Source organism: Mauremys reevesii, linkage group 3, assembly GCF_016161935.1.
Source record: "Mauremys reevesii isolate NIE-2019 linkage group 3, ASM1616193v1, whole genome shotgun sequence".
Lineage (NCBI taxonomy): Eukaryota > Metazoa > Chordata > Testudines > Geoemydidae > Mauremys > Mauremys reevesii.
In genome coordinates this window covers 92,429,748-92,457,073 of record NC_052625.1, presented here as the reverse complement: position 1 = coordinate 92,457,073, position 27,326 = coordinate 92,429,748, and the positions used below count along the sequence as shown (strand labels likewise).

Below are 27,326 nucleotides of genomic sequence, written 5' to 3'. Positions count from 1 at the left end.
TTCTTCTTTTTGGCTGAACTTCTCCAGCCTTAGTTTCAGCCCAAAGCTAAGGGCTAGTTTGCATGGAGCCACCTTGCTCCAACAGGGAACACCAGGAGCGCACATGGCTCACAAGCTCTCCTGGGGCTGCTTGGTGCACTCTGCACCAGCCAATAGGCTGCTCCTGTTGCTCTCTGTCCATCTGCTGGCCCTCCTTCAGCCCCTACTGATAAAGAAGGGACTGAGCTATGGCCCTTCCACACTGTTCCTGGGACTTTTGAGGCAATTTGCTGAAGAGAGAAGGTGTTGGCCATCGTGTGAACTGTTTGGGGAAGGTTTCCTGCAGCTCCTCCATTTGCCCCTTCTCATGCACCTCCACGAGGGCCAAATCACTACCCCTCAGTATTTTTGAAATGTTTGAGCAAAATCCATTCTCCTGTTTTGAAGTTGTGAGAGCGTGAAACAAGTTTATCTTCTGTAAAAAGACGGGTAAGGGTTTGTTTTGTACACGTCTAGCTCCCAAATGGCTGAGCTTTATCGGCTGAAACTTTCTAGGTAGCTGGGCCGCTCTGAGTTGCTGCAGCTATTTGAATAGCGTAGACTTCACATACTGTCTTGTTACGTGAGGTGTTTACAAAACTGCTCCTGCTTTAGGGCATGTACTTCTCAGAACAGGGGGCAGAAAGGGACATTTCCCCCCGTGTACAATGTTCTACATCATGGTGGCTTTTCATATTCCACGAAAGCATCGGGAATTGGCAGGTGTCAGAGTCAGAATGCCAGACTTAATGCACCAGTGATCTGACCTGGTATGTCGTTTAGAAAATGAAGCAAATTATCTGTGGTGTTTATTTTTATAGGATGCATTGAAACTATATCATAAATATTATGGAAAATATAGATAAGGTTAATTACCTCAGTGCTTCCTTTTAGTTCTATACCAGTTGTGTGTGACCAACCACATCCCCAGTGTTTCCTTGTCGATCTGGTTTCACTGGAAAATCATTGCTGTGTTTCACTGCATTGGGAAGCAATAAAGAAGGAGTTAGTATACCGACATTCTCTACACACCCTAACCGTACTTTCATTGCACATTAAACACACATCCTATTGTGTTTTATGGGTGAATGAGGTCTCTATAGTTTGAAATCTCCCTGTGATATGTTTGCCAAACAATATGTCTGGATTTTGTAATTGGCTATAAATGCTAAAGGTTTTAGGGTGCTAAAGTACGTCAGCACTTTATATTAAGAATATAGAAAGGTAACATTTTTCTTGATTGTGTTGTCAGAGCTCTGCTCCTGGAGAACAGGAATTTCCAATGCCCCTCTAACTGAAAAACCCAAGCCTCTGCTGAAGTTTTGGCCGATTTCTGTGAAGTTTTGGTTGATCTTCTATTTTGAATGTCATCATTGCAATCTAGATTTTCTAATTCTGGTTGAAGTTTTTACTCATACCTTCTTCCCCACCCCTATTGTATGGCTCTTAGCATTCATGCTGTGATCCCTAAGTTTACTTTTAATCTCTGTGAGCTGTTGTGCCCCCCTCTTACTTTTTCCTAGCATTATCTCTAGTTCTGATCTTTGTCTTCCTTTTGATAGTGGTAGTGGAAGTGTTCATCAGTTCTTACACTTCACTGTGTAGCCTGTTTGTTAATCTTTATCAAATGCCTCATCTGTTATTCCCTCTGTGGTTTCCTATTTTCTTTTTATCTTTGTAAACCAGGTTACCACCTTTCTTTTTTTTCCTGAATCACACTGTTTGTGTTCTCTCTGCCAGAACTCTTTAAGTGATCTTAAACCACAGTTCTACCCTGAAGAGTGACTGTCAAAATGGCACCTTCTTACTCAACAGGTCTGATCCCTATGTATACTCAGACGTGCCTCCTTGCTTTGATGACATAAAACAGTAAAAATATATTTTTACTCTTGTTAGTTTGTTCCAGTATCTTTCCAGGCATCGAAGTTAGGCTGATTGATGAAGACTGAAGCAGAATAGGCACTAACACCTCAGCCTTCCTGTTGTCATCCGTTGTTAGCTCTCCTTCCTCACTAAGTAGAGGACCTTCACTGGCCTTCATCTTTGTCTTGCTCATAATCTATTTAAATAACTTCTTCTTCTTGCCTTTTATGTCCCTTGATAGGTGTAACTCACTGTGTGCCTCAGCGTTTCTGATTTTGTCCCTATATATATGTGCTATTCTAACCTTAGCACTGGTATTAACACTGCCCTACCCATCATCTTTATGATTGTTTTGTATTTAGCACGGTAGAGAAGTATAATGGCTTGGATGGTGTTGTGACATTGTAGTCTATATGATTTTATAAAAAATATGCTAATGAGTGAATATAATGTAACTGGAATATGCTTCATGTAAAAGGTCTCTTGTAAGGTATCATTACAAAGCTTATAATCTACTGAGTGTGATCATCCTATTTGTATAAATGTATCACTCTTGTATCTGAAACTAGAAATATGAAATATAACTCTGAGGGCCTATTGTAATTATGCAAAGTGCGGGCCATTAATAGTGGTTTGGAATCTTGATGACTCCCATTAACCAGGACAATTGACTGCAGATGGCTCTGTTTTACCTGTAAGTCTTCCTGTATACATGTGTGCTGGCAAATGGACAATGAAGTCTTTTGGGCTATGGCTACACTTGCAAATTTGCAGCGCTGCAGCAGGGTGTGAAAACACACCCTCTGCAGCGCTGCAAATTGCGGCGCTACAAAGCGCCAGTGTAGTCAAAGCCCCAGCGCTGGGAGTGCGGCTCCCAGCGCTGTCCGTTATTCCCCACAGGGAGCTGGAGTACGGACAGCGCTGGGAGAGTTTTCTCCCAGCGCTGGGGCTTTGACTACACTTAGCGCTTCAAAGCGCTGCCGCGGGAGCGCTGCCGCGGCAGCGCTTTGAAGCGCTAATGTAGCCATAGCCTTGCAGTGACATGTGATCATGTCACCTGTACTGGAATCCATCTTTAACCTGGTCTTTCTATTGAGAAGGAGGGGGTGGGAACCCAGAGAGGAACAAAGGATTCCCGCCTTATGCAAAAGATATATAAAGGGGTGGAATAGAACAAAGGGGAAGAAGCCATCATGAAGAATCCCCTAGCTACCACCTGAGCTGGTACAAGAGCTGTACCAGGGGAAAGAATTGTGCCCAGGCCTAGAAGGTATCCAGTCTGAGAAAAAAGCTTACTGAAGCATCTCTGAGGGTGAGATTATCTGTATTCAGTTTGATTAGACATAGATTTGCGTGTTTTATTTTATTGTGCTTGGTGACTTACTTTGTTCTGTCTGTCACTACTTGGAACCACTTAAATCCTACTTTCGGTATTTAATAAAATCACTTTTTACTTATTAATTGACCCAGAGTATGTATTAATACCTGGGGGAGCAAACACTGGGAGTTGGGCATCTGAGTGTTAAATACAAGAACACTTCTGTTAGTTGCTTTCAGGTAAACCTGCAGCTTTGGGGCAAATAATTCTGACCCTGGGTCTTTATTGGAGCAGACAGGAGTGTCTGGCTCAGCAAGACAGGGTGCTGGGGCCCCGAGCTGGCAGGGAAGGCAGGGGCAGAAGTAGTCTTGGCACATCAGGTGGCAGCTCCCAAGGGGGGTTCTGTGATCCAGCCTGTCACAGGTGTATAACCTATTGTTCAGAATGAGATCTGTTTTCAAATTAATCTCACCATTTCATCTTCATCCATGGCCATTTTTGTAGTTCTTTCTACTAGTAGTACAGGAAATCCCTGTGATTATTAAGGGCATGTTATCCCCTCTCTGTGTGTAAATAATTCTCACTAATGTTGTTGTCTCATTCAGGGAGGAATATTCTCACTAGTCCTTTGGTAATAAACTCCACCAAAGTGTTTCTTCAAACAAATATGTATTCCAAAGAGATCTTTTCCTTCTTTCCTACTGCTATTTTCCCCCCATGCCCTTGATGAAATGTGTTTCACAGACTGTATTTTCTTGGAAGAACAGAGGCTGATGGATGGGAGATACTGAGGAATCCTACCTCATCTCTTCATTTTGCCCACACAGTCAGAATTTTTATGGGGGAGTGGAATTTAAAGATGTGCTGCTTGGAACTCCCACATGCTAGACTATAGCAAAGTTACAGTTAAACAAACATTGAATGTTCAGCCTTTCTCTGGAGTCACGGCTAAAGTAAGACTTGTCAGTCCATCCTTGTACTGACTCCTTCAAGTTACGTTCATTCTGGTCATTCTTCACATAGATGGAGACAGGCATATGCCATGTATGCTGCAACATACAATTTGTAATTTCCTGGCAGAAGAGTTCTTTTGGCCAACTGCCAGGATTTTGGGGGTTGGGGTGAAGTTGTCCTAATGAGGCCTTTTATTAATACACTGCTACAGTAATTACCTTTAATTGTAGGTGCCATGTTAGCAATCATCATATGGTGGATAATGGCATGTCCACCACACAAGATTATGGATATACTATGGACAGGGTGGAGCAGCAATGGATCAACCAGTGTGTGTACAAATTACAATTTAGTTATAGACCTGTTCCTTGGTCAAACAGTCTCCCAAAGCAGGCACACCCATATGTGAATTGTAGGTATTGACCATATATTTATGTGGCAGAACACAGGCGGGAGGAGGGTGGGAACAAGTGAATGGAAGTTCAATGCTACATCTCTTACAGATAAAAAATATACCAACCCTTCAGCAACTCATCAATGGGACACGGGACGACAATGAAGCCTTTACCAAAAGGTATTGCAAGCAGGCAGAAGACATTCCAACCAGTCCCATGAGTGACACTGTATTCTGCGGTGGCAAAAAACATGTAAGTGTCAACGCGAGATGAAGCAGAATAGAACAGTGGTGTAAAATGGACTGAAGTGTAGGAGTTAAAAGCTTGTTCAGTATAGCGTGTGTTATGGATTATGCTCAGAAATAAGAAGAGAATTCTACTTTAGTTCAGATCAAGGAAAGACTGTCTGTCCTTGGCATGGTCCTTATAGCAGTGGTATAAGTTTACTGCAGCATAAATACAGCTGAATGAACGGCAGTTAGCTGAAACCTCAAGTTAACTGAAGTTTAGTTAATGTCCTCTAAGGTGTGCAAACTCAGCTGCCTCATTCTCTTCACTGAGGATAGTTTATAGAAAAGGACAAAAACATTAAAGTGCAAAGGTGATCATAGTCATTAGGGATGGAAAAGCCTTTCTAAACCATTGACATTTTCTACAAAATATAGTCCCCTGACTGATGACATATCAGATACTGCACTTGATCTTAGCCAGAAGGGAGAGAAGAAAACCAATCAGAAGTGAATGCAACAAGGGTTTTAAAGTCTATTTGATTAGCTGTTATGTTAACTGTATGTCACTGAGGGTAATGCTTTCAGTATGTTATAAATGACTTGACAGGAATTGTCAGGACACAGTGGGAATCATAGCTGCAGTGTCTAGGCATTTCAGAGCTGGAGTTAAGAAGGAAGGAAACTAAAATGGCTCTTAGGGGCCAAACATAGTTGAACCAGCCTCCTGCTTTTTAGTGACAGAACAATGAGATAATTTTACAGGTGCTTTGCAGAGTGTGAATAACTATGTAACCCTTCTGCCCCTCTGAGTTGGCAACAACAAGGGCCGGGTTCAGTATCCAGGGGTTCCGTTTCAATAACAGAATGCAAAACCAGCTCGAGCCCCCACCCAGTGACCTGGGACAATTACATACCACCACCCCCGGCGCCTCTAGAAGGCAATACTTCCCCACTCGCAAGCACAGAGTCCGAGTGTAGCAAAATCCTTTTAATAAAGGAGGGAAACAATGCGGCATCACCATTGGAGAAACACCACAAACCAGATGTCAGGGTAGAGCTCATCCTGACTCTGCGTACAACTATACAAAGTGCAAGGCAGTGGACAATCAGGCCCTTGATGTTTGCTAACAGTTCACCACACAGTTGTATCTGAGTTGCCATACATTTCCTCTTAGCATAGGTCATAACTGTGATGCAGTCAGCAAAGTTGACTTTTGAATGACAGTCACTACTGCTCTCTGTAGCGATCTGCCTGTATTCCTCCTTTTCCTTTTCGAACATGATTATTTTCTTTGAGAGATGGGAAAAGGTGCTGGAGAAACAAATACAAACCCCATTGATATAAAGGATTTACCTAACTTGTATTTCTTACAAAATATAAGTGAACATAACCCTAATAATTGCTTATAATTATATATTCCTTCATACATGAATAGATATTTTACCTGTTGGATAAATACCCCAGTAATGATAAAACAACCATATACCAGGGACAGAGCCTTCAGAATGGAAGAATGGACTTGGGGTCTCTCCTGTTAGAAACCCTTGTCTCCATGAGTCAGACCTCTGTCTATATCTGAGGTACAGGGCTAGTCTGTGCCTATAAGGCACAGCTCTGTGTTGGGGGGTAGTATGGAGATGTACTTGCCCGACTGCTCTGGAGAAGCTCAGAGGGGGGTTGTGCATCCTAGCATCTTTCCCACCTTGCATCCGGGTCAAGCCCATTACAACCTAGCTTGCAGTGGATTGGAGGACAGTTGCAGGATGCATTCTGGGACTCCACTGGCTGTACTATGGACAGCCCAGTCTAAACAGTGGAGTATTGCCTGCTGTCTTGTCAAAGGGGAGGCCCAGCTTTATCAAGCACCTTCTTTATGGGGAAGCTCTGTGATGCTGATCATCGATTCATCAAAATCTATCCTTTAACCTAAGAGATGGTGTCACTCCAACTCCTGCCAGCTGGGCTTGAGTACAGGAGCTCATTGTTAATTTATTATGAGGGAGGACCAAATGGAAGGGGTATTTCCTTGTTCAGTGTTTACAATGCCTGCTTTTGTCCGAGGGTCTGACCCCTGCTAAAGCCACTGCACAGCCTGCTGAAAAAAAGGAACACGTAATGCTATCCAAACTGAGGAGCACTGCTTGGAATAAGCATACAGCTCCTCTGAATAAATAAGAGGGTCAATGAACTAAGCAGTAGGGCAGCTTTGCAAAACTGTCATTAAAATCTATCAGCTGAGGCACAAAATCTATTTGCCTTCCTTTCTTATGATGAGTGATAGTGAAAAATGAATGAGTTTTTTACTTAGCTGTGAAATAATTTACTTCCTTGTGGTGAGGGGGTGAGTAGAATTTAACAAAACTGCAACAGAGATTAACTGCTGCTCTGGCCTACATCCTGTGAGGTCAGCTGGATTACATGAGCTGTACATGGGTTCAAAATGTAACCCTAGCTCCTGTCAGGACTTCTTTTTCCACCCTCAGGCCAAAAAAGCAATGTGTGTTACTTGGAACTTAGAGCAGGTGACTTCTTTGACTTCAGTCAAAGACATTGTTATGAATTTTGAAATGGTTGCTTGGCAAGCTGCACAAATTAAAAATAACAACTGCAGTGCAGAGAGATACAATCTATTCTAAACATTAGCCTGTGTGATTAGCTGCTCAGGCATGCAAAGTAAGAACTCCTTGGTTGGGGGTGTAGAATAGGGCGGGACTATTTTTTCAAAGGAAGGGATGTCAAATAGTGATGACACAAAGGTGTTAGTGTCAGAAGAGATTGCTGTAATAACAAGATCTTAAGGACACACTTGCTGGTAACAGTACTTAAAAGGAAACCCTGAAGCACTCACATTAAAGCCTATAGTTAAAAAAGAATGGAGAGGAGAGACCAAAACTGTCTTGAATAAATACATAGTTCAATATGTTGAGAGCTAGATTACCCCCTGCAGTTATGGGGCTGCACTGGGGCACAGAAAGGAGTAAAGCCTCCTTCTTCACCCCACCTTCAGGGCCTGTGTAAGGGCTGGCCACAAGTGCTGTCTGGGAGCTTGGGCGAGCACAGAGGCTGCACCTCAGAACCTCCCCCCCCCCAGGAGGGTAAAGAGTGGACAAGGAGGTACGGAGCCATGGGTCCACCTCCCCTATGCACTGGTACACAGTGCTGGCTGGCTATGCAGGAAAAGTATGCTAGTCCCTTTACATATGCCACTGGGGAGCCCTAGGGAATGTTTAATGTTTAAACCCTCTTTGTTTCCTACAACACTTCCTCAGGCTCTTTCTAGGGCTGTGTACTTCAGCACTGCCTCTTACCATGGGCTGCATACTACAGACACGGTCTAGCTATACATTTTTAGATGTTTGGGACTTTGGCCATTGACATCAGTGGGTGCCAGTCAGTCCAGTGTCCATATTGTTCCTATCACATGCTTTTTAAAAAATCCTCTTTTTGGTCACATACTAATTTTTTTGGGAATCAACTTCCAGATATAGATATGGTCTCATACAGTGAGTGCCTATAGGATAGTTATGCTCAGTCATGTATGGGGGACAGAGGAAGACACTGCCCTTACCTCATGGAGCTTACTATATAAAGATGGTTAATTCTGTAAAGAAAAATGAACTAGTAGAAATTTCAACAGAAGTTATTATTTAAGGCCTAGTATGGATAGTGAAGAAATAGCTTTATGCACATATTGTGTTGGTTCTGAGTTGTTTGCTATAACTTTAGCAGTCAGTTTGGTGCAAAGATATTAAGATTTGAGGGAAAAAAACAACTTTATCTTATTGGATTTGAACTCCCTTTTTTTAATCCTTGTCTTTTCTTAGGGCAGTTTATATAGCATTAACAGCACTTGCACCGAGGCTGGCAATTTTGACACGGCTAATGTCACAGGAGAAATAGAGTTTGCCATCAGATACGTCTTTAAAGCCTGCACTTTAGAAGTCTGCATCAAGGCCTGTAAGAACCTGGCTTACGGAGAAGAGAAGAAGAAAAAGTGTAACCCGTAAGTGTTTTTGTGTCAAAAGAAAAAGCCAAAACCAAGGTGTTTAGTTTTTCAAGATACACGTGTGTGTGTGTGTGTGTGTGTGTGTGTCTGTCTGTCTGTCTGACTGACTGGCTGACTTGCCACTGTGTACTATACACATATCAATTTATACAGAGGCCCAGATGTCAGACCATTAGCACTTGAGTTGTGCCTGCAAAAAATGCTTGTACACTCATTGTCTAGTGGTTCCAGCATGAAACAGAAAAGTTGGGAGATCTATGTTCTATTCCCGACTGACTCACTGCATGACACCGGGCAAGTTATTTAACACGTCTGTGTTTGTCGTCTTCAGCTATAGAATGAGAATACAAATCTCTGCTTTTGTAAAATGCTATGACAGCTAATGATAATTGCAAAATATAATATAAATAGTACCTGTGCAAAAAGTACCCATTTCTGTTTATGAAAGATGCCTGTGTGTTTTTTTTCAGAGTAGCAGCCGTGTTAGTCTGTATCCGCAAAAAGAACAGAAGTACTTTTGGCACCTTAGAGACTAACAAATTTATTTGAGCATAAGCTTTTGTGGGCTATAGACCCACTTCACCGGATGCAAGTAGTGGAAAATACAGTAGGATGATATATATATACACAGAGAACATGAAACAATGGGTGTTACCATACACACTATAAGGAGAGTGATCAATTAAGGTGAGCTATTATCAGCAGGAGAGAAAAAGAACTGTTTGTAGTGGTAATGAAAATGGCCCATTTCCAGCAATTGACAAGAAGATGTGAGGAACTGGTGGGGGGCGGGGGGTAGGAACATGGGGAAATAGTTTTACTTTGTGTAATGGCCCATACACTCCCAGTCTTTATTCAAGCCTAGTTTGATAGTGTCCAATTTGCAAACGAATTCCAATTCAGCAGTCTCTCATTGGAGTCTGATTTTGAAGGTTTTTTCTTGTAATATTGCAACTTTTAGGTCTGTAATCGAGTGGCCAGGGAGATTGAAGTGTTCTCCAACTGGTTTTTGAATGTTATAATTCTTGACATCTGATTTGTATCCATTTATTCTTTTACATAGAGACTGTCCAGTTTGGCCAGTGTACATGGCAGAGAGGCATTGCTGGCACATGATGGCATATATCACATTGGTAGATGTGCAGGTGAACGAGCCCCTGATGGCGTGGCTGATGTGATTAGGTTCTATGATGGTATCTCCTGAATAGATATGTGGACAGAGTTGGCAATGGGCTTTGTTGCAAGGATAGGTTCCTGGGTTAGTGTTTTTGTTGTGTGGTGTGTGGTTGCTGGTGAGTATTTGCTTCAGGTTTGGAGGTTGTGTAAGCGGGGACTGGCCTGTCTCCCAAGATCTGTGAGAGTGAGGGATCATCCTTCAGGATAGATCGTAGATCCTTGATGATGCACTGGAGAGGTTTTAGTTGGGTACTGAAGGTGATGGCTAGTGGCGTTCTGTTACTTTCTTTGTTGGGCCTGTCCTGAACTGGGTGACTTCTGGGTACTCTTCTGGCTCTGTCAATCTGTTTCTTCACTTCAGAAGGTGGGTATTGTAGTTGTAAGAATGCTTGATAGAGATCTTGATAGAGATCTTTGTCTCTGTCTGAGGGGTTGGAGCAAATACTATTGTATCATAGAGCTTGGCTGTAGACAGTGGATCGAGTGGTGTGGTCTGGATGAAAGCTGGAGGCATATAGGTAAGTTTAGCGGTCATTAGGTTTCTGGTATAGGGTGGTGTTTATGTGACCATCGCTTATTAGCACTGTAGTGTCCAGGAAGTGGATCCAGGCTGAGGTTGATGGTGGGGTGGAAATTGTTGAAATCATGATGGAATTCCTCGAGGGCTTCTTTTCATAGAAACATAAAATCTCAGGGTTGGAAGGGACCTCAGGAGGTCATCTAGTCCAACCCCCTGCTCAAAGCAGGACCAAACCCAACTAAATCATCCCAGCCAGGGCTTTGTCAAGCCTGACCTTAAAAACCTCTAAGGAAGGAGATTCCACCACCTCCCTAGGTAACCCATTCCAGTGCTTCACCACCCTCCTAGTGAAAAAGTTTTTCCTAATGTCCAACCTAAACCTCCCCCTCTGCAACTTGAGACCATTACTCCTTGTTCTGTCATCTTCTACCACTGAGAACAGTCTAGATCCATCCTCTTTGGAAGCCCCTTTCAGGTAGTTGAAAGCAGCTATCAAATCCCCCCTCATTCTTCTCTTCTGCAGGCTAAACAATCTCAGTTCCCTCAGCCTCTCCTCATAAGTCATGGGCTCCAGCCCCCTAATCATTTTTGTTGCCCTCTGCTGGACTCTCTCCAATTTATCCACATCCTTCTTGTAGTGTGGGGCCCAAAACTGGACACAGTACTCCAAATGAGGCCTCACCAGTGCTGAATAGAGGGGAATGATCACGTCCCTTGATCTGCTGGAAATGCCCCTACTTATACAACCCAAAATGCCATTAGCCTTCTTGGCAACAAGGGCACACTGTTGACTCATATTCAGCTTTTCGTCCACCGTAACCCCTAGGTCCTTTTCTGCAGAACTGCTGCCCAGCCATTCGGTCCCTAGTCTGTAGCAGTGCATGGGATTCTTCCGTCCTTAGTGCAGGACTCTGCACTTGTCCATGGGTCCAGATGATGAAGATGTCATCAATGTAGCGCAAGTAGAGTAGGGGTGTTAGGGGACAAGAGCTGAGGAAGTGTTGTTCTAAGTCAGCCATAAAAATGTTGGCATACTGTGGGGCCATGTGGATACCCATAGCAGTGCTGCTGATTTGAAGGTATCTGTTGTCCCCAAATGTGAAATAGTTATGGGTGAGGACAAAGTTCAGCCACCAGGTTTGCCGTGACGTTATCGGGGATACTGTTCCTGACGGCTTGTAGTCCATCTTTGTGTGGAATGTTGGTGTAGTGGGTCTGTAGCCCACAAAAGCTTATGCTCAAATAAATTTGTTAGTCTCTAAGGTGCCACAAGTACTCCTGTTCTTTTTGTGTGTTTTTTGTTTGCAATGTAGGTGCTAATGTTGGAACGTTTAACTCAGTGTCTCCTCTCTGGTTATTGTTTTATTTATGAATGATTCTCTCTGTCTTTCCATGGCAGAAGTCATTCATGGAAATTCATTGGGCAGAATGTCCAGCTGTATGGTTAGTGCTTGACCCTACTGTAATACATTGTTTGAGTGCATTTGGATCAGCTGGGCCAACACTAAGCATTCTGGAATTCCAGAGTTATGCTTAGATTCTACCAGAAAGAATTTGGCATTGAGTCCTTTGCAGAGGAGGATCATAAAACTGAACTCTAATAAAAGGATCCTTCTTGGAATGCCAGCTAATGCCATGGCACAGTTAGGGAATATTTAATAAGTGACTGAATAACCCTTGAGTTTCCTGGTGGCGTAGCCAGCATACAAATTACCAAAAATCTGAGAGTGTGGTGTGGGAAGTTCCATGTAGTAGTGAACATTACATTCTGTATTTGGTGTAGAGAGTGCTGTCTCTCAGCCAGTAGGAAAAAGTACAGGCATTGTTTACAGTTAGAACACTTGACACAGAAGTTGGCTGGGGTAGGTGTTGTTTCTAACACTTATGCTAGCAGCCTGTCAAAACTGTCAGCTTGTTGGCTGGTTTGAGCTATGGCTGGTTGGTTTGCATGACTCCCTGTTGCTGAAAAGGCTTTTAAAATACACACAGTACAAAGGGACTTGGGAAGCACAGGGAAGCAGTGCATTGCTGCTGAAAGCTACAACTGATCTTCAGTTTCCCCAGAATGTAACCCAGACTAGTTTAACAGTTATAGACTGTTATAAATTAAATATAAAATACTACATTTTTAAAGAATGTTCTGGTAGAATTTGTCTCCTTCACCACAGGCCCAACGAGCAGATAATGGGCCTCCATAATGCTATTGATCACCTTTGGCTCTGGATTCATACTCCATGGTATAGACCATTGTCTGTCCATAGAATTCTCATTCGGAGAGAATATTGCTTAACATGAGTTACTTATGTGACAGGGGCCCTATCAAATTCACGGTCCATTTAGTCAATTTCACTGTTATAGGATTTTTAAATTGTCAATTTCAGCATTTCAGATATTTACAGTCCTGACCCAAAAGAGGGTTCTGGTGATGGTCGCAAGGCTATTGTAGGGAGGTCGTGGAATTGCCACCCTTATATCTGCATTGCTTCTGATGGAGGCACTGCCTTCAGAGCTGGGCAGTCGGAGAGCAGTGGGCAGTGCAGACATGAGGGTCGCATGGTATGGGAGGTGATCATCATTTTTTGGGTGCAGGCGGAGCTGGCCTTATGGGTGGATGACCGACCACGGTCCCATGGTCAGGGTGGCGTTGTCATCCCCCCAGCCCAAGGCCCCTTTAGCAGAGACCAACGATTGAGAGGTCATGGAAACTGACCTGCCCTCTAACTCTTAGAGATGATCAGAATAGGATTGAAACACACCAACTGAACAGTATGTGAGGAACACTGCACTGCATCTGTCCATTCTGTTGATTAAATAGAGGTTGTCAGGCACCATTAACCAGCACTGAGTATACCCTGGAAAAATTCAGAATGTGCCAAAGATTAGAGAGTGGGGAACAAGCTGCTTTATTTCCTTCCTTTTCGTTCTCAGTTTGAACTGTCCTAAATTTTGCTCTCTCCCCCCAACCCTCTCTCTAATTGCAAGGTATGCAAAGACTTATTTGCTTCCTGATAAATCTTCTCAGAGTAAACGGAAGACAGCTGTTAAAAAGAACACAGTGGATCCGGCATTCCATGAAACTTTAAAGGTGACTTGTAGACATTTGTGACCTGGAAAGATCTCTCACTTGCATAGCAAAGTCTCCACTTCTGGTGTCCAATCCTACAAGCTCTCTGTGAGCAGAACTCCCTTTGACTTTGAGAGCCCTGTGTAAGGGTTTTTACAATTGTGCCACACCCTTCAATTCTAGGGGTCAAAGTGAACCTAACCATTAACTAATGATGGATGCCAATCAGAATAAAAGCAGCCTCTTGTACATTTCTGTACAGCTCTATTAATAAGCTGCAAGCTGACAGAAAAAAGGAACATCTGGCTCTGTCCGTAGAAAACATAAAGTTGACTGAATTCTGTTGCAATTTCTGGCTAAAGAGATCGGAAATATGGTAAAAGGAAACTCTCATATCTTTTTATGGTTACATAGACTAATTGTGTATATTACAAAGGAAAATTAGTACTTTGTACTGTTATCTGTTTGAACTGACAGCTCTTTTGTGAACGTCAAAGGGAGTGTCTCTTTGCAATTTGCTACATGAATCACAGCTATTCCATTAATTCCTATTGTGCTCAAAGGAGCGATCGATCCTATGCGTTAGTTTCCTCCTTTTTCTTCCCCACCACAAGTGATGTCTCATTCATAAGTGTTTGGACTTGTTCATTTACAACACATTAATCATCACAGTAGAGAGTAAGAGTGGCTGTAATTTTTCATTTTCAAAGTGCTTTACAGCCTTATTTCATGAATCCTTACAGCACCTCTGTGCAGTCCCTAAGTGTTGTTATCCCGATTTGACTGAGGGGGAAGCTGAGTTTGAATGACTTGCTAAGGCTGCAGTGAATTACTGACGGAGCTGGGATTAGAACTCAGCTGTTCTTACCTCCCGTCCGCTACTAAGGCCATTATGTGTAACTGAGGGATTGCAATGATGTGCAAGGTAGTAAGGGCCCCAATGGAATCTGATGATGTCATTTATATGGGAGGGGAAAGATTAATGCCCAGACTCCTCGACTGTAATAAAGCTGTAGTGTTTGCACCTCCCCTGAGTCCACAGAACCAGCAGGGGTGTGGAGTGGGTGATGGTGGGGGAGGATCTCAAAAGGCAGAGGAAAGCCCCAGATTTGGACTCTGAAGTCCCAGATTCTGGCTAGCTTTGCAGAAGAACTCCTGCTCTATGCTCCTCTGCCGTATACCCCCTTTCGTGGCAGTATGGCATGGCTAGTGCCCCTTGTCTGCTGGCAGAGATGTGCAGAGGGGAGTCGCTGAGGGTGCAGCAGGCGTTAATGTCGCCTAAGGCTTTTCCTACAGATCAACCATAATTTTGGGGTGTCTTCTCCCTTCATGGCTTGCCATGCCAGCTTTGGGCCTCTGAGATGTTTTGCAGAGGAGGGCAAAGGTAGTTATGTAGAGTGGAGAAGTGTCCAGCGTAGCTACTTCCCTTTCTGCATGGCTCCCCTGTGACTTTTTGCACAGATTTATTCCCCTCCACACTGCAAAGTGAGAGAAGGGGGTGAAGCACATGGGCCATTGTTGCTAATTATTGTTGTACAATTACAGAGTAAAATAGGATAGGGTCTTGCTCAGTCTGCAGTGGAGAATAACAGGATGGGAATGGGAAATATTCTAAACTGTGTGAGGGAACCATGAGACAATATGTTATCTTCAAGACCTCCCGCATGACATGAGATGCAGAAATCAGATTCTGGGCCCAATCCTGCAGCCATTACTCAGCCAAAACTCCCACTGAAGCTCCCTACCAGGACAAGCTCCAAGACTCAGCACGTTCACTTTACCCCCTGTACGTGTACTTAGAGGACTGTTCATAAGCCTGTTTCATTTAAACATGTGAGTGAACAGTCCAGTATAAGGACTGTTATAAGGAGCAGGTCAGTGTGTTTTGGCACAGTCTGTTTCCAGGAAAGATTCAGGGTTGTGTTACCACTGAGGCCTGGCCCACTTCTAACACAGTGCGCAGGTGGCAAAGAGAGGCATTACGGCTCTGGCAGTGTATCAGCCCTTTCACTTTCTCAAACACCATCCAATCCATAAATCTAAATAGCCCAGGTAATTTCCAATTGGTAGCCTCTATTGTGCTCTTGCTTCTTAAAGATGTGTGCAGTCATACAGGAGACATTGTCCCTACATCTTAAGGAGGCCAGAAAACAGGCTTTGGACCCAAACTTAGATTTGATAACATAAAAAGGGTTTTTTTACAGAATGTAATGGGCCTAAATCTCATTTATACTGGGACTCCTTTACTCTGCCCTGGCCCTGTAAAGGGACTTAAAGCAGCAGTAAATGACAGTTACCCCACTTTATGTGGCCAGCGCAGTGCAAAGGGGACGTCGAGTAAATGAAGATTAGGCTCACTGTGAAGAGAACTGTTTTTGTGATTCTTAAAAATAATTCCATTTAAACGTTATTTTTCTTCACTTTAAATATTAGTCTGCACAGTGCTGCCAGCCCAAGCACAACTGCATTAGGCTAGTGCTGGAGGACTAGAACGTGACATTGCCCTGTCCAATGTTGCTGTCTCAGCTGAGCAAGGTGCAAAAAGTAAGCAAAGAACAAAGAGCGTGAAAAGTTATTTACATTCTTAAATTCAGGTTATTCATCTAAGGTGTTAGCAGCACAGGTAGTGACACAGGTGGTCCTGTTTTATTTTTGTAATGTTAAAAGTGAGTGAATACAACGTTTTAGATGTGAGGGGCCATTACACTGGTTAGAGACAAGCATAGTGTGGGCAGACAATATGCAGATTTCCCAGTCCCAGCTCAGATAACGCTGCTCAATCTAGATCTCCATGCCTTCAGCAAGTCCATTCTTGGGCTTCCTTTGAGCAGAGCCCGGTGATTGTGTTGTGATTGGGTCTTTCTTTCATTAATCCTGTACTGCTATTTATCTTTTTTCTAGTATAAGATTGAATACTCCCAGCTGGAAACACGACAGCTTCAGATATCTGTGTGGCACTCAGAAACACTCAAGCGAAGGGTGTTCCTTGGAGAAGTGGTTGTTCCACTGGCGTCTTGGAATTTTGAAGACAATTCAACACAGTCATTCAATTGGTACCAGCTTAAAGTAAAGGTGACTCCTAGACTTTAGGTTATCATTATCATTTTTAAAGTTCCAAAAGATTTGTGTTTTAAAAAAATAGCATATAGTGAAAGCTGTATCAGGGCCCACCCTTACTAGATCATGGAGAGGAAGGATGAAATTTTGATGTAGCAGGCCAGTCCTGCCATATCAGCATATGGGCGGGAATGTTCCAGATATAGGTGAACAATGAGAATGAGGAGAAGGGGAGGTGGTATAGGATGATCATCATAATACAGACTTTGTGTCTCTCTCTTTTCAGTCTGGAAAGCCTGAAGACAACCTGGTTCAGTACAATGGAGAACTCCTGGTGTGTGCAAAATTGATCTTACCATCCCAGTCTAAAAAATGCCAGTATGAAGAGCAGATGAGAGGAGGTACAAAGTATTTCAGCCTTGTATGAATTACTCTGTTTGTCTCCTTGTTTTCACAGCCAAAGTATTTGTGTGTGCAAATTTGTGTGTGCATCTGGGTATAAACACTGCCTGCATAGGGGCTTATTCCTGCTTGACTAAATAACCCCTACATATTGTGGCACGTATTGTGTTGTGATTATATAAATGGTTAGAAGCCTTTTAAGGTAAAACAAAAACTAGGTAAAATTATTTGAATTCCAGACTTGTCAGTCTCACATTTTCTCCTTTTCACACCAAAAGCAGGTATAAATGTGCTTATTAAAGAGGCTTTGGCATAGTGCACTCAGATGCTCTTGAAGCAAGCTTATGCCCTCAGACCTCTGGCAGTGCACCTCATTTCTGAGCTGTAGCAGGCCAGTTATTCCACTCCCGGACCTCTCTGGAGTTAGAGACTCAGTTTTGGTAAATCAGGTGATGGGGAAATGTCTGCTAGGCACAAGCACTGCACTCTTCAGACTGTTTTTGTTCCTTGGTGGAGTTAAGTTTAACTTTTCATTCTAACTGGGATTCAGTGTCTGTAAATGGTGCAGTTGCTGCTGAAGGAAGTGTAAACTGTAGCGGGTCGATGATTAGGACAGCTTCACATTCTTTTGCTCACTGAATAATAGTAAGCACTGCAGGGCAGAGCTCCAGAGGTGGCTACATTGGCTGTGTTAGCCTCCTACAGCAGATCTCCTAGACATAGAAGTAGGACGGAAATAGTGGAAAGAGCAAGTCAGTTGTTAGTTTTATTTCTTTCTGTCCCTTGGATCCCCATCTCCTCTCCCTGTATCCCAGTCACCATTCCCTTCTTGGTTCGATCCTTCTCCTCCCTCATGCTGTCTGCTCCCTCTCTCCTTTCTACACGCACCCGTGTGTTCCTCCTCTGTCAGCCACTCTTTTTTACACTTACACACACACACACGGTTGTGCCAACTGTCCCTGTTGCTGGTTCTGCTTCAGAGTAAAACTATGGGGTGTGGATTGCTCTCTGGATCTCTGCAGGTGCACCTGGGGGCTTGGTCTTTGAACAGACCCTGCCTGGTAAAGCTTCCTCATCATCATGCCACTGATTTTCCTCCCTCCTTCCATTTTTTAAAATCACATACTGTAAAAGTTTTCAAACCTTTCTTGTTGTCTAAAATATCTCTGCAGTTCAGCAAACATGCTGCATTTCCTCACTTCAGGGCAACAATGCTTAGTAACTTTCCTTCCTTCCTTTAGCCCTGTGTTAACTAGCCAACCATTTACCCACACTGGTCGCTAATTATAAGCAATGTTTCTGTTTTAGGGAGAGAAGACCAAGCATCTGCCGATGGCCAGCTTCACCTTGTGGTGCTTGGAGCCAAGAACTTGCCTGTGATGAGATGCGGTGGCACTTTGAACTCATTTGTTAAAGGGTATGTTTTAACACTTCAGATTTAGAATCTTTTAAACCATCACCCACTTCTGCATGGAGCTAAACACATACCAGGGAGTAGATCTTTGAGTAAGAGACGTTACACCTGAGTATGAAGCCAGATTGTGGAGTCCTGTCTTATGATGGTGAGCGTTTACCTAAGTAGCTCCTGAGATTGCAGCACTCACCAGCGTAAGCAAAGGGGTCACAATCTGACCCTTAGGCCCTGTTCAGACAGATTTAGGATTTGTGGTAACTCCACCAGTTATTGAGATTTAATCTCTGCTTTGAATACTAAGGTTTCACAGTTGCAGAAGTGTTTAAATGTCAAGTTCAGAAGCAGTAAAAGGAAACACTTAGGAAATGTGATAACAAACAACAAGGGAGGAGAGCCATTCTTGTCTTCTTAATTCATGCTTTGAGCTGTGCTGTTGCAAAGTGAATTACAGCATTTTACTCGCTGGGAAAAGTAACCTATTATCCTACTCATTCTAGGCATTTCAGAAGAGTTCTTTTATTACTATGACTATGTCAGAATGTTTGGAACTGATGTAGGTGACAAGTACACATATCTGTTGGCGACCACCCCCATCCTGCCTTTGTCACAGTGACTAGGAAGGGTGCATTCGCTGAAAGCTGTCACTTTGTATGTGAAACCCTATTATGTTCAGTCAGCATATCACAGAAACATGTACCCCATGCACACTCAGCTTTGCTGTCATTTTGTATTACCTTCCTAACACGTTCTCACTGTGCAAGCTAAGATGGAGCTAATCACATTTCCTGCTCCATCACTTCAGGGGTCAGGAAGGAATTTTTCTCCCATGTGCAGCATTGCAGAGTTAACACTATAGGGTCATTTTACCTTCCTACAATCAAGCATCGTACACAGCAGGAGGCAGGATGTTGGATACCTGTAGTGAGGGGTGTCTCGTACCTGATAAGAGCCCCTTACCAGAGGTGGAATGGTCTCTTTAGTTTTGTGAGTGAGAGAAATGCTGCTCTTAGGCAGGCATTGCTGGATGGGCTGGGGGAGCAGCTGCTATTGGGAAGCAAAGGCTGCTACAGTCGTCCCTAACAATTGGATCCGCAAGCAGAGCCAACGGAGCTCATTCTTACTCCCCATACAGGTTAATGGGAATAGACGCACTGGCTTCAGTGGGAGGAGAATCAAGCCTACGATTAAAAAAAAAAAAAGTGTTAATATACTACCATTTTGCACTTATGCCTCACTTTACCAGTCAGAGCATTCCAATGAGAAGTGTCCTATCTTATTAGACTAAATGCTTCCCCACCCCCCATGGCTGAGAGATACAAGTAGAAAAGAGGCGGGTGAGGTAATATCTTTTAGGTCAGTGACCTCACCCAACATCTATTTTATTCCTTTTTGGAAGTTGTCTCACTCTCCCGGACCAGCGTGAGATAAGACAGAAGTCTCCTGTCCTGAAGAAAGAAGCCTGTCCTCAGTGGAAGCACCTGTTTGTCTTTGACGGCGTGACCCCAGCTCAGCTCCGGCAATCTTGTCTGGACTTGGCCGTCTGGGACCAGGCATCTTTTGGCTCAAATGACCGGTTCCTGGGGGGAGCCAGGCTTAGCACAAGTAAGTCTTTTATCATTAAAAAATTGAAGACAAAAGAAACACTCCACTACTCATTTTACAGAATAATAATAATAATTTACAACGCAGTGGCCGTTGGAGCCCCACTCAGGACTGGTGCTAGGCAAACACACCCGCACAAACACCCCTTGGCCTGACGCACTTGCAGTCTTAGGCCTTGATCCTGCAAATATTTATGCACATGCTTCACCTTATGCCTGTGAAAAGTGCTACTTAAGTCAATGGGGCTCCATCTGGGCACAGGGGTCTGCTAACTAGGAGCAGGATTTGGGATCAGGGCCTAAGAACACAGACAGCAGACCTGTGAAAGGCAGGGGCAGCCACTTGCATATACAAGTGTGATTTAAAAAATAACAACAAATAAGCAAAGTAGGTGCCAGCTCTCTGCATCTGCCTCTCATTCTGTCCAGTCTTAATTGGCTCTTTTCTTACAGATTCATGGTAGAGCTAGGTGTGGAGGACAAGTTTGAAAAAAGAAGGGGGGAGTGGTCCCACTCTTGCAAGCACTTAGCCTTTAACTTTTCACATGTGAGTTACTCCCATTCAGTAGAACAGGTGTAAACTTAAGCATGTGCACATAAGTGTTTGCCCACTTGGGGCCTTACTGGTAACTTCTGCATAATTTATCTTAGAAGCGGCAAGGGTAGAAGTCTGTTCTTCTTTAACATTTCAGAAGGCTCTGTTTGAGCTCTCTGCCTGGGCTGCCCCCATTGTCAAACTCTCACCTGCTGTCCAGCATGTGACCACACCCACTAGCCCAACCAATCACCCTATTCTGGAACTGACTCACTAGGGCCTGTTATTGCTGCTTTGGCATCAGCCCTTGTCTGTCAGGTGACGTTACTCCAGTCGTGCTTTCTAGCTTGTTTACCAAAGAATGGGCCTGAGAATTCCTTTGAACCACTCCCTACTTGGAGTTGCTCTCTGCCTGCGTTAGCTCCTGCCAGGCTTTCCCGCAACCGGGCCCGCCTTTGCCATGACCACAGACCAAGCCAAACCCTAACGTTTTACAGCTTGGCTAATTAATGCTTTAAAACCAAAGCCCACCCAGTTAACAGAACTCAAAGCATCACAACACCACACTCACTTTTGGTTACCAGCAGCCTAGCAAGGCCCCCCTGCTATTTGCATCACTTAGGAAATTCTGCAACTGCTTCATTTACATTTTAAAATGAAGAGATTTAGTGCATTAAATCTGAATGGCATTAATAAATGCCCTCTGGACTTAGCCCCAGGCTTTAGATGGGTATTTGTTTTTTTGTCCCCATTTTTTTTCAAGCTGCTGCATGAAAGTTGTTGGGGGTGGGGAATAGCTGGAAATTTTGGTGGCCTGGGTGAGGGACATTGGAGGGTCAGGCACCCAAGAAGGCAAGGGCCCTGCTTTGGTTTTGTAGAAGAACCATTTGAGCTGGCAGCTTCCCTTAAAATAACTGCAGAGAAACGATTAAGTGGCCAGATTTAAATTGTCATCAGTAGGCATCAGAGTTCAACTTGCTGACAGAATGTGAAAACTTCCCATTTAGCTCAAGGGAGTGAGCAGCGTTTCAGGCTAGCTGCCAGCTCAGGCAGGCAGCCCTACACCAGTTCATATTTTTAAGTTTTTCTTAACGACCAAGGCTCCAAACATCTCTTTATTGAATGACATTTTAGCTTCTGGGGCAAGGGGCAGGTGCTGCAGCAAATTCCTCAGGGGAAACTGGGCAGTTTTCTAAAGATTACTAGAGCCCAGGTAGCAGTGTTAGCACTGGACAACCTAGCTTTTATTATCTTGCCTGCCAGCCTTAATGATAAGCAAGCCTCTGTCAGATGTGCTGCCTCAAGTTCACCTACTTAGACTTTTCCTATGGGGATGAATTCATCTGGCAAAGGCTCAGCCTCATTGGCTTTGTTCAGTGAGCTCTAGGGTATGTCTACAGGGCAGCTAGGCAAACAAAGTCTTGCTCTGCTCCAGCTAGGGTGCTAACAATCATAGAGGGGCTGGGGTGGTGCATGCAGCAGGGTTGGGCAGGTTTGGACTCTGGTGACTAGCCTGAGCTACTGCACATGCCACTCCACCCACACTGCTAGTTGTAGTGCGCTGGCTTGAGCAGAACTAGCCCATGGCTGTCTACCCGAAGTGCGCCTCCAGCTGCTGGGCAGCCACACCTGGAAGTGTTTTTGAAGGTTTGTTTGCCCATCTGCCAGACACACTGTGCAAACTGAAAAACAGTTAATCTGCTCAGCTGCTGTATTTCCATTTTGTCACCAAATACAGCACCAGCCTGCCACTGAATGTAGGTTCACTCTGATGCAGAGCAGTGGAGGCCTGCTCTTAGAGCACCCCTCAGAGCAATTGTACCAAAAGGGCTCATGCTTTGAAGACCAGTGATTCTGCTAAGAAATAGGACAGTGCACAGAATTTGCTGCAGAAGCCGCCTCTTCCTTTAAAACTGATCTGTAAGCTCCATGGTTAAAAATATGGGCTGTATGTAAGCCAATGCCTGCTCTCCTAACCATTAACCGCTCCATGTCTGAGTGGGGGACTCTGAAAATAAGTGACAGTACATGTCCATTCTGAGTTTTTCACTGCTGATTATTTTAGCAGAAGCGCCTAGGAAGAGTACTTCTCCTAATCTGCCTTCCTGGGTACTAGAAGCTCAAACACCCTAGTTCAATGGTTCTCAACCAGGGGTACACAGAGGTCTTTCCAAGGCTACACTGTCATCTAGATATTTGCCTACTTTTACCACAGGCTACATAAAAAGCACTAGCAAAGTCAGTACAAACAAATTTCAAACAGTGACTTGTTTATACTGCTCTATATAATATATGCTGAAATGCAAGTACAATATTTATATTTCAATGGATTTATAATTATATAGTAAAAATGAGAAAGTAAGCAATTTTTCAGTAATAGTGTGCTGAGACAGTTTATCTGATTTTTGTAAGTAAGTTTAAGTGAGGTGAAACTTGGGGTATGCAAGAGACTCCTGAGAGAGAGAGAGATACAGGAGTCAGGAAAGGTTGACAGCCTCTGCCCTACCCCACTTCCTCACCAACAGTTTCTGGGATACAGTAGAGTGTTACAATCCGATAAATTGTGTGATAAACCCAAGCACGGCTGTGCTGATTTTAATTTCCCATATTTACATCAATATACTTCTGTTTAAATGGTGCTGCCACAGCAATCAGGATCCTTAATGGAGAATTTAAATCCAGATTGCTGCAGAATAAATGGTGTCTTCACTGTACTGAATTAGTTTGACACTTGTGGATTTAAGGATGGAGTTACATAATGAGACAAAGCATTAGAAGAAATAATGGAGAACAGAGATTCTATGTTAGGGCAGAAATGCTCATGTACACCTAGCCTTACCCTTTTGTTTCAACTTTCCTGTAGAAGAACCATCTGGCACCTGGGATTCAGACCCCCAATCAAAACATCAGTGGCAGAAAATACTCAGCAGCCCAAACACTTGGATAGATATTACACTTACGCTGCATTCAGATACGGACACTTAAGTCCTAATAGCACCCATGTGACAAGCATATCTTCCACGTGTGAGCAGTCGGAAAGTATTGCCCAAGCATTGTACTCAAGGTTAAGCAGCACGGCATGCTCTCTGATCCCTTCTGCCTTCTGGAAAGAAACATACCTTTGAAAAGAGCTCTCCACACGTAAGCCACTTATCTATACATAAAACAGAACTGTGTAATTAGAATCATTACAAAACTAATAAAATATTAAACTGTTACACTCCAGGAGCATTTAATTAAAAAAAACCTTATGCATGATTTTTCATCATGAGCAGCTCTCGTAAGACATTTATCAGCAGCAGCCAGCTCAAAGGTGGTGGTGGTGGTTTGGGGATTAAATGATGCATTGTTCTATTACTACAAAAGGAGAAGATATAACTGCTGAGTTGCTTCAGCACTTGTTGCCAAAAATGTTACTATGGTCAAAGGCCATCTGAGTACAGGTGAAACGTCTTCACATTCCCATAGGAAACTATGGCACCTGAAGCACTGATGGAGTCTGGCTTGCAAGTTGTTTGCAGTACAGTTACTAAAAGAAAAGCAAAAAGATGTCAAGGAGACTGCTGGAGAGAGAAAGCATAAGGTATCCTTCTAAATGTTGGTCTGCAAGAGAGTTTGGCACTCAGTACAGAAATGACAATGCGATATGCATGTTAAGGGAGTCTGACTCAAGACCAAATACTCTAGAGCAGAGATTCTTAGTTTTTCCTCCCTAGTGTGGCCATGTTTTAATAAAGATGAGGTCATTAACAACTGCCCATCCTTGTAGCTAACAAGAAGGAAAGCATATTATCTTTTAATGCAAGTTAGCAGGCGGGCAGCAAGCGCTCTGTGGAATACTGATGGTCCATGGACCACTGTTTGGAAACACCTGCTCCAGGCTATGGGAATGTGGGGTGGAGGTTTGTAAAGGGTGCAGGAGCTGCTGTTAGTTACTTCCTTGTCTCCCCAACTACAGAGCTTGAAGCTGTAGAGCCAGTTCAGGAGGGCTGCAGAAATGTCATTTCTATCACAGAGCCAAGCTCTGGGGCATGCTGAGAAGCTACCCTAGGACTGGACGAAGGTAACTGCAGGAGGGGATTGACAACACTGTTAGTGATGCAGCAAGTGGGGCGCCCCTCACAACCCACTCTTGATTGAGTGGCAGCACACTGGAGAGCTCATAGGTCAGCCTTTTGGCCAAAGCCCTGTCTGCCTTTGGTAACAAAATTTGCTCCACTTCAGATGAAGACATGTAACTACCAGTGGGAGGCCTAGAAAGGTGAGGCTCTTGTGGCTGAAGCCATCTTTAGTGCTGTGTGTGTTAGCCTCAGCAAGTCTGACTGCAGAAAGCAAGCCTACCTTAGAACAAATAGCAATTTGGTGTGTGACGTTTTCCCAGTGTAGACACGGTCTAAGATCAAGAGAAGTACCAGTTTCCTGGTGGATGCATCTTCTCTGCAGTGGGGAGAATGCTGTATCTGAAAGGTCTCATCCCTTTCATTCCCGCCCCCTGATCACACATTACTGCAAAAAGCAGTTGTCTTCCTCTTCCCCGCACCCTCACTTAGAGAAAGTGTTTCTTCCCCCCCCGCCCAGGACATTTCACTGCAAAGCTGCAAATGTAAGAGTTCATATTTCCAACGTGAGAAATGTAGAGCTGCACTGTAGTTTAGCATACACACAGCACTGCTGGGGTTAAACACCTCACACAACACAAAATACACAACTTCAAATCTTTTGTTATCTTGCAGATCTTTTATTCATATTCATGTGTTGTGAAAAACCCACAACACCTTGATATAAAGGTTTAACGTTACGAGTATAAAGCAGCATTGGAGTTGTAAATGGAGGAGCAGAACCAACACACTGACATTCTAACAAATTTTCAAAGATGGGGTGGAGGAAACAGGAAGTCTACAAATGCTCTTTTCATAGACAGAATAAGAGGGGGATATAAACAAACAATCCCTTCATAGTTGGAGTCTGAAATATTAAATCAAATATTTAAAAAAATTAGAAAATTTGTTAGAAAAAATAGGTGCAGTAAGATTGTATATACTGAATCGTGCATATATCAATTTTATTTGAAGTAAAAAAAATCACTTTACAAATAATATGTTTTATAGCAAGTAATCAGTTTTACACTGCTTCTGTAGCACAGACTAAGTATATTGTTTAGGCAAATTTTTTTACATATGCAATTTATTTTAATACTAAATCTGAAAAAGGTAACAAAATATACAGAGCAAAACTTTCCCCCTTTTTGAACTAGTGTTACAATCCATATTTATATATAAATACTACACTACAGCTGATCATTAATTAAGCTGGAGTATATAACACATCAACAAGTGTATGAGTCCAACCAAATATTTGCCTACCTATGCAAGGAGGGTATCAAAGAGTGTTCCTATACTGCATTTCGTCTGAGTGATCACTGCAGGAATTTCTCCAATTGAACAGAGCAAAAAAAAACCCGATCACACTTATCATACGTAGAAATAACAGATTTCCAGATGGTTGCTGGTACCATTTTGTAAAATTATTAACAAGGGCCTGCAGGTCTTTGCTGCAGGACAAAGCATAATGTAGAATTAGTCAGGTTATATGCTGTATGTAAAGAATGTAAAGATATGGCACAAAAATTCACCCACAGCATTGTGTTTTTATTTAAAAAGCTGAAACCAGATGTACCACCTATCACAGCATATCATCTTTATGGATAGAAAGATGTAGTATTAAAATAAACCCTGCTTGAAAAAAAAATATGGACGTGACTTGTAGGCCTTTTGGCACTAGGATATGAATGAGCAACCGTTATCAGAATTGCTTGACTGACAGACTTAATGGGCAGTCACCACCTTTTAATAGTAAAAACTGGAGGATAAGCTGACAGTGGGAGCCTCTCTAGGTTTAGAGCATTTGATATTGATATATATTTAGATGTTATACAGTGACCCCTCAGAAAAGGCAGATCGTATGTTAAGATCTGCCTTTCCCATAGTCTTGCCTTCTTGGCTGTAAAGTGCGCTTACATGGCCTCAAACTCATCGATTCTCTGCTTGGTGTTGCCCTGTCGGATCTGCCTCAGCGTCTTGTACTTGTCACGTCCCTGTCGCATGTTCTCTGTGTGGATCATGTCGTTGTGGGTTCTCTTGTTTTCATCCCTGGCCTGGGCCAGCTCATCTGTCAGGGTCTGCAACATTGAGTACAGGATGTCACAAATCTGGGTCACACATGAAAGACCTGGATCTTGAGAGTTTGACAGAGTCAAGCATTAATAATGTTTTAGAGGCTTTTGACAACATCCTTGGGATGCAGAAGAGTACAGAAGAAATGGGTGAACTGGAGATCTGGACATTTGAGTATTACAATGTGCTGACTGAACACTAGCTATTTGAAAGAACCAGAAGCATCAGTGCATCCCTACTGTCTGAGTAATAAGAAAAGCCCATATGTATTGCATGAAAATCAGTCATGTTAAAGTACAGGCACAGATGGCTTTATGTTCAAGACTTCTTGTAGGGCTTGTCTACATGGAGATTTAGTGCATGGCAAACCAGGGTGTAAACCTCAAGCACACTAACTGGCCATGTGGACCCTGCTGCCATGTACGAACAGTTCTGCAGCGCACAACTACAGTACAGATCCCAGCAGTAGGTCAAAGTGCACTACGAACTTTTAGTGTGCAGTAGCAGAATCCTCACAGCGTGCTGCACACTAAGTTTCCATATAGATGAGCCTTTAATATTTTACATACACCAGTTTGGGAGAGCCGTGCATTTAAACA

General features: G+C 43.3%; 2 protein-coding genes across 11 annotated transcripts in view; one reads left to right on the top strand and one right to left on the bottom strand.

Moving 5' to 3' along the window:
- The window catches only part of SYTL3 (synaptotagmin like 3), a 79,729-nt gene extending 55,018 nt beyond the window's left edge, over positions 1-24,711 (top strand). For 7 of the 9 annotated variants that reach the window (XM_039530175.1, XM_039530174.1, XM_039530177.1 and 4 more), the window contains 8 exons: positions 4,657-4,800; positions 8,604-8,782; positions 13,464-13,566; positions 16,447-16,617; positions 16,889-17,003; positions 18,313-18,421; positions 19,815-20,020; positions 23,418-23,770. In XM_039530175.1, the coding sequence (XP_039386109.1) occupies positions 4,657-4,800; positions 8,604-8,782; positions 13,464-13,566; positions 16,447-16,617; positions 16,889-17,003; positions 18,313-18,421; positions 19,815-20,020; positions 23,418-23,539 (1,149 nt within the window). In that variant the 3' untranslated portion in view covers positions 23,540-23,770. Of the gene's footprint in view, positions 1-4,656; positions 4,801-8,603; positions 8,783-13,463; positions 13,567-16,446; positions 16,618-16,888; positions 17,004-18,312; positions 18,422-19,814; positions 20,021-20,472; positions 20,567-23,417; positions 23,771-24,512 lie in introns of those variants that run through there. The other 2 variants (XR_005596133.1, XR_005596134.1) reach the window with 2 other exon arrangements.
- A 560-nt stretch (positions 24,712-25,271) lies between these two features.
- The window catches only part of EZR (ezrin), a 78,959-nt gene continuing 76,904 nt past the window's right edge, over positions 25,272-27,326 (bottom strand). The window contains exon 14 of one of the 2 annotated variants that reach the window (XM_039530292.1): positions 25,272-26,732. In XM_039530292.1, coding sequence (XP_039386226.1) covers positions 26,568-26,732 — 165 coding nt within the window. In that variant the 3' untranslated portion in view covers positions 25,272-26,567. The remainder of the gene's footprint in view (positions 26,733-27,326) is intronic. The other variant, XM_039530291.1, reaches the window with a different exon arrangement.